Source organism: Bos mutus, unplaced genomic scaffold, assembly GCF_027580195.1.
Source record: "Bos mutus isolate GX-2022 unplaced genomic scaffold, NWIPB_WYAK_1.1 CTG205, whole genome shotgun sequence".
Lineage (NCBI taxonomy): Eukaryota > Metazoa > Chordata > Mammalia > Artiodactyla > Bovidae > Bos > Bos mutus.
In genome coordinates this window covers 341750-359211 of record NW_027219506.1, presented here as the reverse complement: position 1 = coordinate 359211, position 17462 = coordinate 341750, and the positions used below count along the sequence as shown (strand labels likewise).

General features: G+C 43.1%; 1 protein-coding gene across 3 annotated transcripts in view; it reads left to right on the top strand.

The window, feature by feature from the left end:
* Nucleotides 1-8160: 8160 nt before the first annotated feature.
* CHST7 (carbohydrate sulfotransferase 7) overlaps nucleotides 8161-17462 on the top strand; it is an 80052-nt gene continuing 70750 nt past the window's right edge. Inside the window, exons 1-2 of one of the 3 annotated variants that reach the window (XR_011463456.1) lie at nucleotides 8161-9841; nucleotides 11282-11368. Coding sequence is in view for 2 of the 3 variants with exons in the window: in XM_070366760.1 (XP_070222861.1) it covers nucleotides 8350-9810 (1461 nt within the window). In the remaining variant the exon portion in view is untranslated. The remainder of the gene's footprint in view (nucleotides 9842-11281; nucleotides 11369-17462) is intronic. The other 2 variants (XM_070366760.1, XM_070366759.1) reach the window with 2 other exon arrangements.

The window sequence follows — 17462 nt, the reverse complement described above, 5'->3', positions numbered from 1 at the left end:
GCTTTTGAACTGTGGTGTTGGAGAAGACTCTTGAGAGTCCCTTGGACTGCAAGGAGATCCAACTAGTCCATTCTGAAGGAGATCAGCCTTGGGATTTCTTTGGAAGGAATGATGCTAAAGCTGAAACTCCAACACTTTGGCCACCTCATGGGAAGAATTGACTCATTGGAAAAGACTCTGATGCTGGGAGGGATTGGGGGCAGGAGGAGAAGGGGATGACAGAGGATGAGATGGCTGGATGGCATCACTGACTCGATGGACGTGAGTCTGAGTGAACTCCGGGAATTGGTGATGGACAGGAAGGCCTGGCGTGCTGCAGTTCATGGGGTTGCAAAAAGTCAGACACGACTGAGCGACTGAACTGAACTGAACCGATACTTTCCACATTATATATCCCTTCTTACTTTGCTATAAATTAATTGTCCATATATGCATGAGTTTCTCAGCTACCTCTTCTGTACTATTGATCTATTGTGTCTATTTACATGCCAATAACATATTGTTTTGATTACTATAGCTTTGCAATATAGTTTGCAATTAGGATGTGTGATACTTCCCACTTTGTTCAACATTCTGAAGATTGTTTTGACTAACTGAGATATTTTGTGGTTCCATACAAATTTTAGAATTTTGTTTCTCTTCCTGTTAAAACTGCCACTGACATTTTGATAGAGATTAACTTTACTCTACAGCTGTTTTGGTAGTATGACTATTTTAACACTACTAATTCTTCCAATCTATGCACACAGAATTTAATTACATTTTTTTTGTCTTTAGTTGATTTTATCACTGCTTTATAATGTACAATTTAAATTATTTTACCTCCTTGGTTAAATTTACTCCTAGATATTTTATTCTTTTGAATTTACTTGGAAATGAGATTGTTTCCTTATTTTATCTTCCTGATATTGTGTTGTTAGTGCATAGAAATGCAACTGACTTTTGTATATTGATTTCATATCCTGCAACTTTACAAAATTGGTATGTTAAATCTAACATTTTTTGTGAAATACAGATTTTTCTATACACAGCAGCATATTTTCTGTAAATAGAGACAGTTTTATTTCTTTATTTAAATATGGATGCTTTTTATTTCTTTTGCTGGCCATTTCTCTGCCAAGATTCAGTACTATGTTGCATAAAGTAGGATGTATGTTTCATAATCTTAGATGAAAAACTTTCAGCTTTTCACCAGTGAGTATGATGTTAGTTGTGGGCTTGTCATAGATGACCTTTATGTTATTGAGGTATGTTTCCTTTATACCTAGCTTGTTGAGATTTTTTATGATTAGATGTTGAGTCCTGTCAAATATTTTTGTATATCTATTGACTGTGTGCTCAGTTGTGTCCAATTCTTTGCAACCCCATGGATTGTAGCCCACTGGGCTCGTCTATCTAGGAAATTTTCCAGGCAAGACTACTGGAGTGGGTTGCGATTACCTACTCCAGGGGATTTTCCCAACCCAGGGATCGAACTGGCATGTCTTGTACTAGTATACATATTCTTTACCGCTGCCACACCTGGGTACCCAAGATTTGTGTGTGTGCCTAAAATCTGTGCAAAGTGCTAGAATGCCTTACTGCCAAGGGGTGAAGAAACAGTAGAAGCTAAATCAACTTCAACTTTGTATCTGAAGCCAAGAAAAGATCACATGATTTTTATTCTTCATTTTGTTAATGTGATGTATCACCTTCACTGATCTGCATAATTCCATCCTTGTAATGAATCCCACTTGATTATGTTGTCTGATCTATTTAATATATTGTTAAATTCCATTTGTTAATATTTTGTTGAGTATTTTTGCATCTATGTTCATCATAGATATTAGATTGTAACTATTACTTTTAGTGTTCTTATCACACTTTAGTATGTCAGTAATTGTCACCTGTAAAATTAGTTTGATAGTTTTCTCTGATTTGTGAAGTTTTAAGAATGAGTGAGTGAGTGAAGTCGCTCAGTCGTGTCCGATTCTTTGTGATCCCATGGACTGTAGCTTACCAGGCTCCTCCGTCCATGGGATTTTCCAGGCAAGAGTACTGGAGTGGGTTGCCAATGGACACTAATTCTTCACTAAAATTTTGGTAGAGTTCACTAGTGAAGCCAACTGGTTCTTCATATTTACTTTTTGGTGGTTTGATTCAAATGATTCAAGTCCTTTACTTGTAATTAATCTGTTCAGATTTTTTATTTCTTCATGATTCAGTCTAGGTGGATTATATATTGATAGGAATGTTTCCATTTTTTCTAGGTTGTCCACATGTTGGCATATTATTGTTCATGGTAGTCTCATGATCTTCTATTTGTGTTATATCAGCTATAATATCTTCTCCTTCACTTCTAATTTTATTTATTTGAATCCCCACTCTTCTTTTCAGTATCTAGTGAAATGTTTGTTTCTTTTATTTATTTCTTCAAAAAACAGCTCTAAATTGTATTGGTTTTTTTTCTATCACATTTTTATTTCAGTTATTTCTATTTTGCTTCTACCAACTTTGGGCTGAGTACATTCTTCTTTTTATACTTCCTTGAAAGGTATAAAGGCAGGCATATTATTGATCTTCCCTTTTTATTGTTGTAGGGATTTATTGCTGTCAACTATTCTCATAGAATTCTTTTTGATGTAATCCATAAATTTTAGTGTTTTGCTTCCTTTCTCATTTCTATAAAGATATTTTTAAAATTTCTCTTTTGATTTTTTCCTTTGATTTATTGAGTATTTAGTAGCATATCATTTAATCACCACATATGAATTTGTAACTGCGAATTTTCTAGATTTCCCCTTGCAATTTATTTCTAGTTTTATACCAGTGAGGACAAAAAACGTCTTATACCAGTATGGACAAAACAGATGCTTGATATGATTTTAATCCTCTTAAATTTATTAAGCCTGTTGTTAGTCTATAGTAGTATCTATCCTGGGGAATGTTCCATGTGTGCTGTGTATTCTGTTAGATTAAATAATATGTAAATGTCAGTTCAGTCCACCTCATCCAAAGTGTGGTTTATGTTCAATGTTTCCTCATAAATTTTCTGAAAGAAAGAAGATCAAAAAAGAATAGATGGAGGAATTGAAAAATATAAATTAAATTCAATGGGAGCACTGAATATGAACTAGAAAGAGTGAAACAGAAAAGATAAAAGATCATCACATAGTTCAGTTGCTTTTAAACATGGCTGCTCATTAGAAACATATGTGGAGTTCTGGTGAAAAACAGCAATACCTGGGCATTTGTATTTTTCAAAAAGTTTTCAAGATAATTGTGATATGCATCTGGATTTTAAATAGTGAACACAGGTTTTTCTATTAAATGGTAGTGATGATACAGAGTTCTATTGTTTGTAGAGCAATCATGATACAATGGTATTAAGTGTGTAATAGTTACATAATCACAATAGTAAAAGATGTTCATTAGTTTTCACAATCAAGAAAAGAATAGTTTTCACAATCAATAGCCAGACAAAAAAGAAATTACAATTGCAAGCCATATTGGGAACAAGATTAACCTAACAATATTTGGGGGGTCAAGCAGAGTGATGTGGTAGGTGGAATTGCATACATGCACATGTTTTCATCCACTCAGCCAGTCTATGTCTTTTGGTTGGTGCATTTAATCCATTTCCATTTAAGGTAATTATTGATATGTATGATCTTAATACTGTTTCTTAATTGTTTCGAGTTTATTTTCTGTAGGTCATTTCTTTCTCTTGTGTTTCCTGCCTGGAGAAGTTCCTTTAGCATTTGTTGTAAAGCTGGTTTGGTGATGCTGAATTCTATTAACTTTTTCTTGTCTGGAAAGCTTTTGATTTCTCCATCAAATCTGAATAAGAGTCTTGCTGGGTAGACTATTCTTGGGTGTAGGTTCTTCCCTTTCATCACTTTAAATATATTGTGCCATCCCCTTCTGGCTTGTAAGGTTTCTGTTGAGAAATCTGCTGATAGCCTGATGAAAGTTCCCTTGTATGTTGTCATTTTTCCCTTGTTGCTTTTAATGTTTTATCTGTCTTTAATTTTTGAGAGTCTGATTACTATGTGTCTCCATGTGTTCCTCCTCGGGTTTATCCTATCTGAGACACTCTGTGCTTACTGGATTTGGTTGAATGTTTCCTTTCCCATGTTAGGGAATTTTTCATCTATTATCTCTTCAAGTATTTTCTCAGGTGCTTTTTCTCTCTCTTCTACTTCTGAGACCCCTATAAGGTGAATGTTGGTGTATTTGATGTTGTCCCAGAGGTCTCTGAGTTTGTCTTTGTTTCTTTTAATTCTTTTTTCTATATCATATTCTGTGCAGTGATTTCAACCATTGTCTTTCAGGTCACTTATCCATTCTTCTGCCTCAGTTATTCAGCTATTGATTCCTTAGTGCATTATTCATCTGTTTGTTTGTTCTTTAGTTCTTATAGGTCTTTGGTAAACATTTCTTGCATCTTCTCCATTGTTTTCCCAAGATCTTGGATCATTTTCACTATCATTATTCTGAATTCTTTTTTCTGGAAGGTTGCCTATCTCCACTTCATTTAGTTGTTTTTCTGGGGTTTTATCTTGTCCCTTCATTTGGGACATAACTTTCTGCTTTTTCATCCTAATGAACTTTCTGTAATGTAGTTTTTGTTTTAGCTGCTGTGGGACTTCAGTTCTTTTTGCTTCTTCTGCTTGCCCTCTGATGAAAAGTTCCAAATTTTTAAAACTTGGAGCTGAGAATTCATCTCCTCTGAAGATGGGATGGGGATAAAATACAAGATCACCCAAACATTTCCCTTAGGACCCACAACAATAGCTCTGTGAGTCTCACACTTTAAAAAAAGTGAATTTTTAGCCTTAAATAATGTTGTTACATACAGACATTTTCTGATGGAAATGCAAGTATAAACGATAGGGATAGAGTAGGATATTTAGGGCTTCCCTCATGGCTCAGATTGTAAAGAATATGCCTGCAATGCAGGAAACATAGGTTCAATGCAGGAGACACAGGTATAGCACAGGGAACTATAGTCAATATGTTGTAATAACCTATAATGGAAAATAATTTCAAAAATAATATATGTGCATTTATATAACTGAATCACTTTGTTGTGCTCCTGAAACATTGTCAATCAACTATACTTTAATAAAATATATATATTAAGAAAAAAATGGGAAATTTTGTAAAATGAATATTCCAAATTTGAAAGAAAAATTACACATGTTGGCTAAATAATCTGTAGTAATCTTCAACATTACCTAGCCTTTTACCACATTTTCTTCAAGTATCTTTGGTCAGTCAGTTCAGTCGCTCAGTCATGTCTGACTCTTTGCAGCTCCATGGACTGCAGTTAGACAGGCATCCCTGTCCATCACCAACTCTCAGAGCTTGCTCTAACTCATGTCCATTGAGTTGGTGATGCCATCCAACCATCTCATCCTCTGTCTTCCCTTGCTCCTCCTGCCTTCAATCTTGCCCAGCATTAGGGTCTTTTCCAATGAGTCAGTTCTTCATATCAGGTGGCCAGAGTATTGGAGTTTCAGCTTCAACATCAGTCCTTCCAATGAATATTCAGAACTGATTGGATCTCCTTGCAGTCCAAGGGACTTTCAAGAGTCTTCTCCAATACCACAGTACAAAAGCATCAATTATTCAGTGCTCAGCTTTCTTTATAGTCCAACTCTCACATCCATTCATGACTACTGGGAAAACCATAGCTTTAACTAGATGAACCTTTGTCGACAAAGTAATGTCTCTACTTTTTAGTATACCATCTAGGTTGGTCATACCTTTTCTTCAAAGGAGCAAGTGTCTTTTACTTTCATGGTTGCAGTGATTTTGGAGCCCAAAAAAGTAGTCTCTCATTGTTTCCATTGTTTCCCCATCTAATGGTATGGAACTAACAGAAACAGAAGAATATTAAGAAGAGGTGGCAAGAATACACAGAAGAACTATACAAAAAGATCTTCGTGACCCAGATAACTACGATGTTGTGGTCACTCACCTAAAGCCAGACATCCTGGAATGTGAAGTCAAGTGGGCCTTAGGAAGTATCACTATGAACAAAGCTAGTGGAGGTGATGGAATTCCCATTGAGCTATTTCAAATGCTAAAATATGATGCCATTGAAGTGCTGTACTCAATATGCCAGCAAATTTGGAAAACTCAGCAGTAGCCACAGGACTGGAAAAGGTCAGTTTTCTTTCCAATCCCAAAGAAAGATAATGCCAAAGAATGTTCAACCAGCCACACAATTGCACTCATCTCACACGCCAGCAAAGAATGTTCAAAGTTCTCCAAGCTAGGCTTCAGCAGTACATGAACCGTGAACTTCCAGATGTTCAAGCTGGATTTAGAAAAGGCAGAGGAACCAGAGATCAAATTGCCAACATCTGCTGGATTATCAAAACAGCAAGAGAGTTCCAGAAAAACATCTATTTCTGCTTTATTGACTATGCCAAAGCCTTTGACTGTGTGGATCAAAACAAACTCTGGAAAATTCTGAAAAAAAATGGGAATACCAGACCACCTTACCTGTCTCCTGAAAAATCTGTATGCAGGTCAAGAAGCAACAATTAGAACAGGACATGAACCAACAGACTGGTTCCAAATAGGGAAAGGAGTACGTCAAGGTTGTATATTGTCACCTTGCTGGTTTAACTTATATGCAGAGTATATCATGCTAAATGCCAGGCTGGATGAAGCACAAGCTGGAATCAAGATTGCTGGGAGAAATATCAAATACCTCACCTACACAGATGACACTACCCTTATGGCAGAAAGTGAAGAAGAACTAACTGCTACTGCTAAGTCACTTCAGTCGTGTCCGACTCTGTGCGACCCCATAGACGGCAGCCCACCAGGCTCCCCTGTCCCTGGGATTCTCCAGGCAAGAACACTGGAGTGGGTTGCCATTTCCTTCTCCAATGCATGAAAGTGAAAAGTGAAAGTGAAGTCGCTCAGTCATGTCTGACTCTTAGCGACCCCATGGACTGCAGCCTACCAGGCTCCTCCATCCATGGGATTTTCCAGGCAAGAGTACTGGAGTGGGGTGCCATTGCCTTCTCCAAGAAGAACTAAAGAGCCTCTTAATGAAAGTGAAAGAGGAGAGTGAAAAAGTTGGCTTAAAACTCAAAATGTAGAAAACAAAGATCATGGCGTCTGGTCCCATCACTTCGTGGCAAATAGGGTAACAATGAAACAGTGAGAAACTTTATTTTGGGGGGCTCCAAAATCATTGCAGATGGTGACTGCAGCCATGAAATTAAAAGATGTTTGCTCCTTGGAAGAAAAGCTATGATCAACCTATTCATTGAAAGGACTGATGTTGAAGCTGAAATTCCAACACTCTGGCCACCTGATGTGAAGAACTGACTCATTGGAAAAGACCCTAATGCTGGGCAAGATTGAAGGCAGAAGAAGCAAGGGAAGACAAAGGATGAGATGGTTGGATGGCATCACCAACTCGATGGACATGAGTTAGAGCAAGCTCTGAGAGTTGGTGATGGACAGGGAAGCCTGTCATGCTGCAGTCCATGGGGTCCAAAGTGTCAGACACGACTGAGCGACTGAACTGAACTGAAACTGATCTTCACGGTGTCTGTAAAATATACATGGCCCTCACTGGGCAAAACCCTAGGAACATAATACTTACATTTCCACACAGGGTATACCTAAACAAGTAAACACTCTGTGCGAGTGCAAGTAGGGCCTTCCATTCCTCTGGACCACGACGCACTATGCAACCTCTGTCTTTATCCTAGAGAAGTGCTTCCATCCAGCACTCAGTAACACCCACCCCGTGGCTGATGGGGGCGCCAGATGTAGATAGTGACCAGGGACCCCATTCTAAATAGTGTGGAGGAGGGTCTGCTTATGACAGAGACGGCCAAGCAGGGGACATAAAATAGGAGAGGCAGTGGAGTTGTCCGGGTGGGGTCCACGTCCTGTTACTGGGTGCATTCTGTACACACAAGCCCCTTCCTTGCCTGCAGTCAGTTCATGAAGACTTGACTTCATTAAGGAGGGGTTGGGGAAAGGTGGGGTCTGGCTCCATGCGCCTCCAGCTGGCGTCCCCCACCCCAGGGCAACCCCGCCCAGATTTGACAGAGCTAGCCCAAGCGGAGAGAGAGGCGGGGAGAAACTGCCGGGTGGAAGGCGGGGCCGGCCGCTTCAAGCCGGCCAATAGGCGGCTCTCCAGGGCTGAGCCAGGAAAGGGCAGGGACGCAGCACCACCGCCTCCAGAGTTTCCCTTGTGGATGCCCCGGTGACTCCGCTCCTCCCGGCGCAGAGGGGTCTCAAGAGGCCGGAGGGGCGGACTCAGGACGGGATTTCCGAGAAAGGAGAGAGGAAGGGTGCTCCACCCGCTCTGGAGTGGTTAGGTAAAAGATGAAGGGCCGGCGGCGGCGGCGCCGGGAGTACTGCAAGTTCGCGCTGCTGTTGGTGCTATACACGCTGGTGCTTCTGCTCATCCCCTCGGTCCTGGACGGCGGCCGCGACGGGGACAAGGGCGCCCGGCACTGCCCGGGCCTGCAGCGCAGCCTGGGAGTGTGGAGCCTGGAGGCGGCGGCGGCGGGCGAGCGCGAGCAGGGCGCGGAGGCGCGGCCAGCCGCAGAGGGGGGCGCTGGCGGGTCCCCCAGGTCTCCGGGCAACCTCAACAGCGCCATCGGGGAGGCTGCGTCTCGTGAAAAGCAGCACATCTACGTGCACGCTACCTGGCGCACCGGCTCATCGTTCCTGGGAGAGCTCTTTAACCAGCACCCGGACGTTTTCTACTTGTATGAACCCATGTGGCATCTGTGGCAGGCGCTGTATCCGGGCGACGCCGAGAGCCTGCAGGGCGCACTCCGCGACATGCTGCGCTCGCTCTTCCGCTGCGACTTCTCAGTCCTGCAACTGTACGCGCCTCCCGGTGACCCTGCCGCGCGGCCCCCGGACGCGGCCAATCTCACCACGGCCTCCCTCTTTCGCTGGAGGACCAACAAGGTCATCTGCTCGCCGCCGCTGTGCCCTGGCGGACCCCGGGCCCGCGCCGAGGTCGGACTCGTCGAGGACGCTGCCTGCGAGCGCAGCTGCCCACCCGTGGCACTCCGAGCCCTGGAGGCCGAGTGCCACAAGTATCCGGTTGTGGTCATCAAGGACGTGCGCCTCCTCGACCTGGGCGTGCTGGTGCCCCTTCTGCGCGACCCAGGCCTCAACCTGAAGGTGGTGCAGCTTTTCCGCGACCCGCGGGCTGTCCACAATTCGCGTCTCAAGTCCCGGCAGGGGCTGCTGCGCGAGAGCATCCAGGTGCTGCGCACCCGCCAGAGGGGCGACCGCTTCCACCGCGTGCTGCTGTCGCACGGTGTGGGCGCTCGCCCCGGGGGAGCATCCCGCGCGCTGCCCGCCGCGCCGCGTGCCGACTTTTTCCTGACCGGCGCACTCGAAGTGATCTGCGAAGCCTGGATGCGCGATTTGCTGTTCGCGCGCGGCGCTCCCACCTGGCTGCGGCGCCGCTACCTAAGGCTGCGCTACGAGGACCTGGTGCAGCAGCCGCGCGCCCAGCTGCGACGCCTGCAACGCTTCGCCGGGCTCCGCGCGCTCGCAGCCCTCGACGCCTTCGCGCTCAACATGACGCGCGGCGCGGCCTATGGCGCCGACCGGCCCTTCCACCTGTCAGCGCGCGATGCCCGCGAGGCCGTGCACGCCTGGCGCGAGCGCCTGAGCCGAGAGCAGGTGCGCCAGGTGGAGGCCGCCTGCGCCCCAGCCATGCGCCTGCTGGCTTACCCTCGTAGTGGGGAAGACGGCGATGTCGAACCGCCTGAGGACGAGGAGACACAGCCGGAGACCGAGGCGGACAGCGCCACGTAGCCCTCCACCCGCGCCCCCGGGACGGATCCGGGTAAGGTGGCCCCGGGTCAGGGAAGGGACAGGAAAGGGTCTTCTGGGAGCTTGGATCAGCCTGCAGGGGAAGGGGAGGGATGCCGTCTCAGATGGATCTCAGCGGGTGAAAATAGGTCCGAGCAGTGGGGTAAGCCCAGCTGGGAGCATTTGGGAGAGTCATCTGGATCTCTAGAATAGCCACCTGCCTTCTCAGAGGAAGACCCTGAGAAGGTAGAGGTTAATAGCTGAGGCGGGACCCAAGCCTCCGCACTCTGTTTCCTCTCTGAAGTAAGAGGTAGTATGGTCTGTTGAGAATGAGGGAGTGGGGAAAGGAGAGGGAGGAGGGGTCTGAGCAGAGTAGCGAAGGTTTGAAAGTTACAATGAAGCTCGAGATTGGGAATTGACATGAAAAGTATAGTATTTCGTGGACCATTTGAGGTCCATCATTATCATTTCATCTTGAGGCCACTCTGTCCTATGGGGAAACCTTTTGAAGCAGTGTTTGCAGGCACAGAGAAAACCAAAAAGCAGGATTTGAGGGAAAGTTAGTCACTGTTATCCTACCTGCCCCTAATCCGTTTCATATTTCTTCTCTGCCTCTGCCTCTCTGACTTGCAGACTCCGAGGCTTTCCTTTGGATTTACCAAGCAAACAGGCGTAGTCAGGCCTCTCTTGGGACAGTTTTTGTACGTGTATGTGTGTGTGTCTCAGGGTCTGGTGTATTGGCCGGGAATGGATTTGATTTCCCCTGGTGACTCCCCCCACCCCCGCCCCCAATTGCTGGCGCCCGCAGGATATTTGACCATATCCCCTTTACATTAGCTCACAAAAGCTGCCTGATCTGCTTCCTCTAATGCAGACAGAACCTCTGGGCTGGGCTTCCCCAACTCTGCCCCGTCCCCTGGAGAGATGGAACCTTGGATGGGCATTAACATCTTTGGCTGTGACTGCAGAAGGATCTTTGTGAAAAGATATCCCCCATTTTTTTTTTTTTGTTCTTTCTGTGTAAAGCATATATCCAAAGCTATCCTAAGATGCCGAAATGGGGCTTAAATGATCTCAAAATGTGTTCAGTATCTGGGTCAGCCTATGGCCTGTTCGTTGGGCTGAGGGAAGTTTGTTCTGCATGATGCTGACCTCAGGAGTCTAGTGAGTGGAATAGGAATGTGATTCCCCAAACTTTGTATGAGTTGAAAGGGTGCAGTCCAGAGGAGGAAAAGCATCGTGGGCTGGGCGGAAGTGACTTAAGTTTCCATTCATTAGTTTACAGTGTAATTCAGTATTCCTCTGGGATGAAGCTCTGAGGACAAAGTTGAAGATGTTAATGAAGATGGATTTTGTTGCTGTTAATAGAGCCAGGGTTGCAGAGTGATTATGGAAGCTGATTTTTCTCCCAGTGATCAAGTGGTTTTCTTAGTTTCTGTAATTGCTTAGAAAGTCTGTGTTCTTTCCTAAGCAGAGTGAAGGTAAAAGGCACCGGGTGACTTGGAACTTGTCGCTTTTTAACAAAATCATCCTTTCATCCGCTAATCCTGTGTTTACAGATGTAAGTAACATAATGGTTCCCAACCCTCCTTCATGGGTCTGAGGGGCCATCTCTTGAGGACAAATTGCTGCAGTGTTTTATGGCTTTAAGAGCTGACAGTCTCCCAGAAATTTTTAGTGTTATTTTTTTCCATTTTTACTAACATTTGGCACTGACTGGGGTGAGGTAAGAAAGTGAACTGAGAGTAGGATTCGAGGCCACAAGTCTTCATCCTCTAGGAGGTTAGAGTCTGTGTGGATCGCAGTGACTATGGGGCCAGACATTGGTGCTGGAGTTTGGAACAGCCAACTGGTGCTTCCTTTGCAAGCTTGCAGGGACATTTGGGAACAAGCTTTAAGCTCTTTCATTCTCTGGTGATTGAACCCTTCCTCCGGCCTTTCTGCTGGAATTATCAGGCAAGCACCATGTCACCACCAATCAATAGATTTATTAAAATGCTTGTATTCCTGGTTCCTAGAAGGATAATGTTATTGGCCAACTGATGAGTTTCCAAAAGTCTGTCACATTTCACTCTAGGGATGGGAAGGGGATGGATCCTTAGGTACCAATGCACTGAGTTAGGCATAGTGGTTATATCATTGTTATGACTGCCAATAAAAATAATAAATAATCTGTAATAGGAATAGAAAAAGTTTTATTTGAGCCAAACTGAGGACTATAGCCCAGAAGACAGGAAGACGGATGACTCTGAAGAACTTCTCCAGAGAAACGTGGTTTTCAGCCCAGTTTTATATTTTTTCAGAACAAAGAACACTAAGCAAGTCAAGAATCCATTCTGTCCAGGTTTTAAAAAAAAAAAAAATCAGCACCTACACAGCCTCAGCCCCTGGGAAGTGAGTCATCATGGAAGGAGCACCAGCATTGGTATCCCAGGAAGGGAGACATTTAATTTTTATTTTTAACATAGACAATACTTTACTTCTGTGCCCTTTTCATTAATAAAGTAGATGAACAGTGTATGTTTGATAGGCCACAAACAGGCTGTTTTAGTTAGCGTCACATTTGAGTTAAATCATGTATAAACCAGAAGGACTTCCCCATACTGCCATATGTGAGCATTTCTTTCATCACGGCATATTATCGGTTTTATAGATGAGAAATCAAAGACTCAGAGAAATCAAATAACTTGCCCAAAGTCACACCTGGGCTGCTGAAGGTCAGGCAACAGTGGTGTTAGACCCCAGAGCTCAGAATCTCTCCGTTATAACACACCCTCATCTGCCCCCACTTACTATCTCCTGGCACACCTTTGGCACTACTACAGCCAGGTTTAGTGGCTGGTCTAGGGTGAGAACCACATTTAGCTTTATTACTAATATTGAAAAAACCAATAAAATATCCCTGAGCACTGCCAACAACAGCTACACAGGAGAGCCTGTGACTCTAGCTAGGGCCGTCTTCCCCATGGCTGTCCTTCACCTGGGACCCTGCAGCATGCCCCTGGCTCAGAAGTGAATTAACCTGAGTGGCTTCTGGATGCTCCAGACCTGACAGCCAGGATTTGGCAGGGTGGGGGGTCAGTGCACTTTTTTTCAGGTCTGGGTGGGAATTGTAGCAACAAACCAAGTCACCAAGGAGCCAGGCCTATTCCATCTTTTCCATCTTCTTGGCTTTGCTTCATCAAATTATCTTCCCACTGTCACAAGATGGTAGCCTCAGCAAGAAGCATCACTTCCTCACCCAACTATGCAGGGTTGTGAAAATGCAGAAAAGAAGGAAGCTGGTTAGTAAGGGGTGCAGTTTTCCCTCATATGTCTCTCTCGCCTTCAATCTGGTTATAAAACCTTCCCCAGAAGCCCCTACCCCAGCTGACTTCCTTCTATGTCTCACTGACTAGAACTGGGTCACATGGTCTGACCTAACCCAGTAATTGGTGAAAGGGAAAGGCATCCTCTTGACTGGCTTAGACCAGTGGGTTCTCAGCCCTGGCTGAGCTTTACCTTCACCTGAGGAGTTTTTGGGGTTTGTTTGTTTTTTTAATGTTGCTATTAAAAGAGCTCAGTCCACAGAGATTCTGATATAATTGGTTTGGGGTGGGATCCAGTTATTGGGATGTTTTAAAAGCTCCCCAGGGGATTGTACAGTGCAGCCAAAGTTGAGAGTCACCAACTTGGACCAGTCTTGCTTCATGCCCTGGGCTGAGCTGTTGCCACTGGATCAAGATCAGGATGGGGACTAAAAGGGTGACGAGCAGTGAACTGTCTGCCACAGTCATTCATGTGGAAGAACTTGGAGCTGTGAAATACCACACAGCTGTACAGAGTTAATATGGCAATAGGGAAAACAGCTTAAATTAATCATGGCTCTATATATCATCCTCTCACGTTCCTTCAGTGCTTCCCCAGTGGTGCTAGTAGAAAAGAACTTGCCTGCCAATGAAAGAGATGAAAGAGACATGGGTTCACTCCCTGGGTTGGGAAGATCCCCTGGAGAAGGCCATGGAAACCCACTCCAGTATTCTTGCCTGGAGAATCCCATGGACAGAGGAGCCTGGTGGGCTAGTCCATGGGGTTGCAGAGTCGGACACGACTGAGTGACTTAGCACACACACAGGCTCACTTCATAGAAGTAATCACTATGTTTCTTGTGATGTATGTCTAGGAATGTTTTATGCAAATTCAAACAGAAATATAAAGCCCTTTTGTACTTAAATCTTTTTAACTCCTTAAAATTTTAAAATTGAGATATGACATAACTTTATATTATTTTCAGGTGTTACAACATAATGGTTCAGTATTTATATGTATTGCAAAAGATCTCCACAGTTAGTCTAGTTAATGTCCATCACCACACATAGTTACATAGTTTTTTTCTTATGATGAGAACTTTTAAAATCCACTTTCTTAATAACTTTAAAGTATATGGGAATTCCTTGATGGTCCAGTGGTTAGGACTCAGCATTTTCACTGCTGAGGTCCCAGGTTCAATGCCTGGGTAGGTAACTAATATCCCACAAGGCGTGTGACATGGTCATTGTGTGTGTGTATGTGTGTGTATACACACACAATATAGTATTATTAACTTTAGTCACCATGCTGTACATTACATCTCCATGACTTATTTATTTTATAACTGGAAGTTTATACCTTTTGACCCCCTTCACCCGTTTCAACCTCTGCCCCCTGTACCCTCTGCTTCTGGCAACCACTAGTCTGTTCTTTGCATCTGTGAGTTCATGGGTTTTAGGAGGGGAGTAGAGGGCTTGATTTCACATATAACTGAGATTATACAGTGTTTGTCTTTCTCTTTCTGACTTACTTCACTTAACATAATGCCTTCAAGTTCCATCCAGGTTGTCACAAATGGCAGTCTCATTCTTTTTTTATGATTGAATAGTAATTCCTTGGATACTATATTTGCTTTATCCGTTTATCCATGGATGAACACATAGTTATTTCCATATCTTGGATATTGTAAATAACGCTGCAGTGAACATGGGAGTACAGATATCTTTTTGAGTTACTGTTTTCATTTCCTTTGGGTAAATACCCAAGATTGGAATTGCTAGATCATATGGTAGTTCTATGTTTAACTTTTTAAGGAGCCCCCATCCCATTTTCCATAGTGGCTTCACCAATTTACATTCCCACCATTCTTGGGTGACAAGGAGAGGCATTTTGCCATACTGGATTTCTGCTGTCATCTGTCTAAAGTCCACAAACATGACGGCAAAGATGAAGTTATCAAAAACATGCCTTTGAAGAAGATGGTGGAGAGAATTCGAATTCACAAGTTCCAGATTCTAAATAACAAGGTAATCACTACCTTGGACAAGTACTTGAAACTGAGCAATGGGGAGAATGTGGCCTTTGAGTATGTTCACCTCTCTCAGTCACCCACCCAACAGTCCCTGGTCATCAGTTAAAAGCATGTATATCACCTGTTTTGAAGAATCCATTACCAACTACATTTATTAAATATAAGGGAATGTTTTTCTTTCTATAAATTGTTTAGTGATATTTTTAGGGACTATTTTCAGTATTCTTGTGCCAGTTAAAGTGGGGTGCTTTTGAATCTAAAAACTTAATTTTATAAAGTTGACTTTCCTAGATTAAAATTGTATATGGTTTTGATAATTGGAAATTCTGAGAATATTCAGAAGACTAAGATCATGGCATCTGGTCCCATCACTTCATGGCAAATAGATGAGGAAACAATGGAAACAGTGACAGACTATTTTGGAGGGCTCCAAAATCACTGCAGATGGTGACTGCGGCCATGAAATTAAAAGAGTTGCTCCTTGGAAGAAAAGTTATGACCAACCTAGACACCATATTAAAAAGCAGAGACATTACTTTGCCAACAAAAGTCCATCTAGTCAAAGCTATGGTTTTCCCAGTAGTCATGTATGGATGTGAGAGTTGGACTATAAAGAAAGCTGAGCACCGAATAATTGATGCTTTTGAAGTGTGGTGTTGGAGAAGACTCTTGAGAGTCCCTTGGACTGCAAGGAGATCCAACCGGTCAATCGTAAAGGAAATCAATCCTGAATATTCATTAGAAGGACTGATGCTAAAGCTGAAGCTCCAATACTTCGGCCACCTGCTGCGAAGAGCTGACTCATTTGAAAAGACCCTGATGCTTCCAAAGATTAAAGGCAGGAGAAGAAAGGGATGACAGAGGATGAGATGGTTGGATAGCATCACCGACTCAATGGACATGAGTTTGAGTAAACTCTGAGAGTTGGTGATGGACAAGGAGGCCTGGTGTGCTGCAGTCCATGGGGTCTCAAAGAGTCAGACATGACTGAGCAGCTGAACTGAACTGAGAATATTGGCTGCTAATTGTTGCCTTCACATTCTTACAGAATTATTTTCCATTTTCCTCTGGAATATTCCAACAGCTAGCTGTGTCATAAGATACTGCTGAAATCATCCAGTTATCCTTTAGCAGAGGATCGGTAATGTTTAGAGAAAGATTCGTGGACTTAAACAAGAAACTTTATGCCAGTGAATTGATTTAGAATCCTTTACCGATTAGCATTAATCATAATGATTAAGTATTTAGCTTTTGTTTATGGATTTTTCTGATGGTGTTTTGTGAATAACCTTAGCTAAGTAATTCTTCCCTCCCCTTTTGTGTGTCAGTGTTTCAGAAAATAGTGAACTTGATTCCTCTGCAATCCCTAAATCCAGTTGTGACAAAATCTAATTTGTGGGCTGTGATTTAAAGGTTACAGAAATAAAACTGCTGCTGCTGCTGCTAAGTCACTTCAGTCGTGCCCAACTCTGTGCGACCCCATAGACGGCAGCCCACCAGGCTCGTCCATCCCTGGGATTCTCCAGGCAAGAGTACTGGAGTAGGGTGCTATTGCCTTCTCCCGAAATAAAACTAATAAAACCTAAAAAGTAAAAAAAACTTCCCCTATCTTCTTTTTAATGACTATCTAGTATTTCATTGTAAGAATGTATTGTAACATATTTAACTAGTTCCTAGTCCCAACATTTCATTGCTACATTTTTAATTGCATTTCTAATTTTAATTACATTTTAATGTACATGTAAGTACATCCCTAAGAAAACTTTCTGCAGTATAGAAGAATGAGTATATAGGATATATATATATATATATACACACATATATGTATATATGGATTTCCCTGGTGGCTCAGATGGTAAAGTGTCTACCTACAATGTGGGAGACTGGGGTTTGACCCTGGATCAGGAAGATCCCCTGAGAAGGAAATGGCAACCCTTTTCTTGCCTGGAAAATCCCATGGACAGAGAAGCATGGTAGGCTACTGTACATGTGGTCGCAAAGAGTCAGACACAACTGAGCGACTTCACTTCACTTTATATATTTATATATTTATATATTTATATATATATATATATATATATATATAATAACCTATAGGGTATATAGGCTTCTTTACATTTTGTGCTCTGCAACAAGAGAAGCTACTGCAGTGAAAGTTGCACCAACTTCCACCCCCACCAGGTGTTTCTTGGAGTGTCTGTTTCTTAGACTTTCAGCAACAATTTTCAGCAATTTTTCTATTTTTTTTCAATGTGGCTAGTATGATGGATGGAAAATCCTTTTCCCAACACCATTGCCCTCTCTGACCCTACAGTTCATCTCAGACAGTGAATAA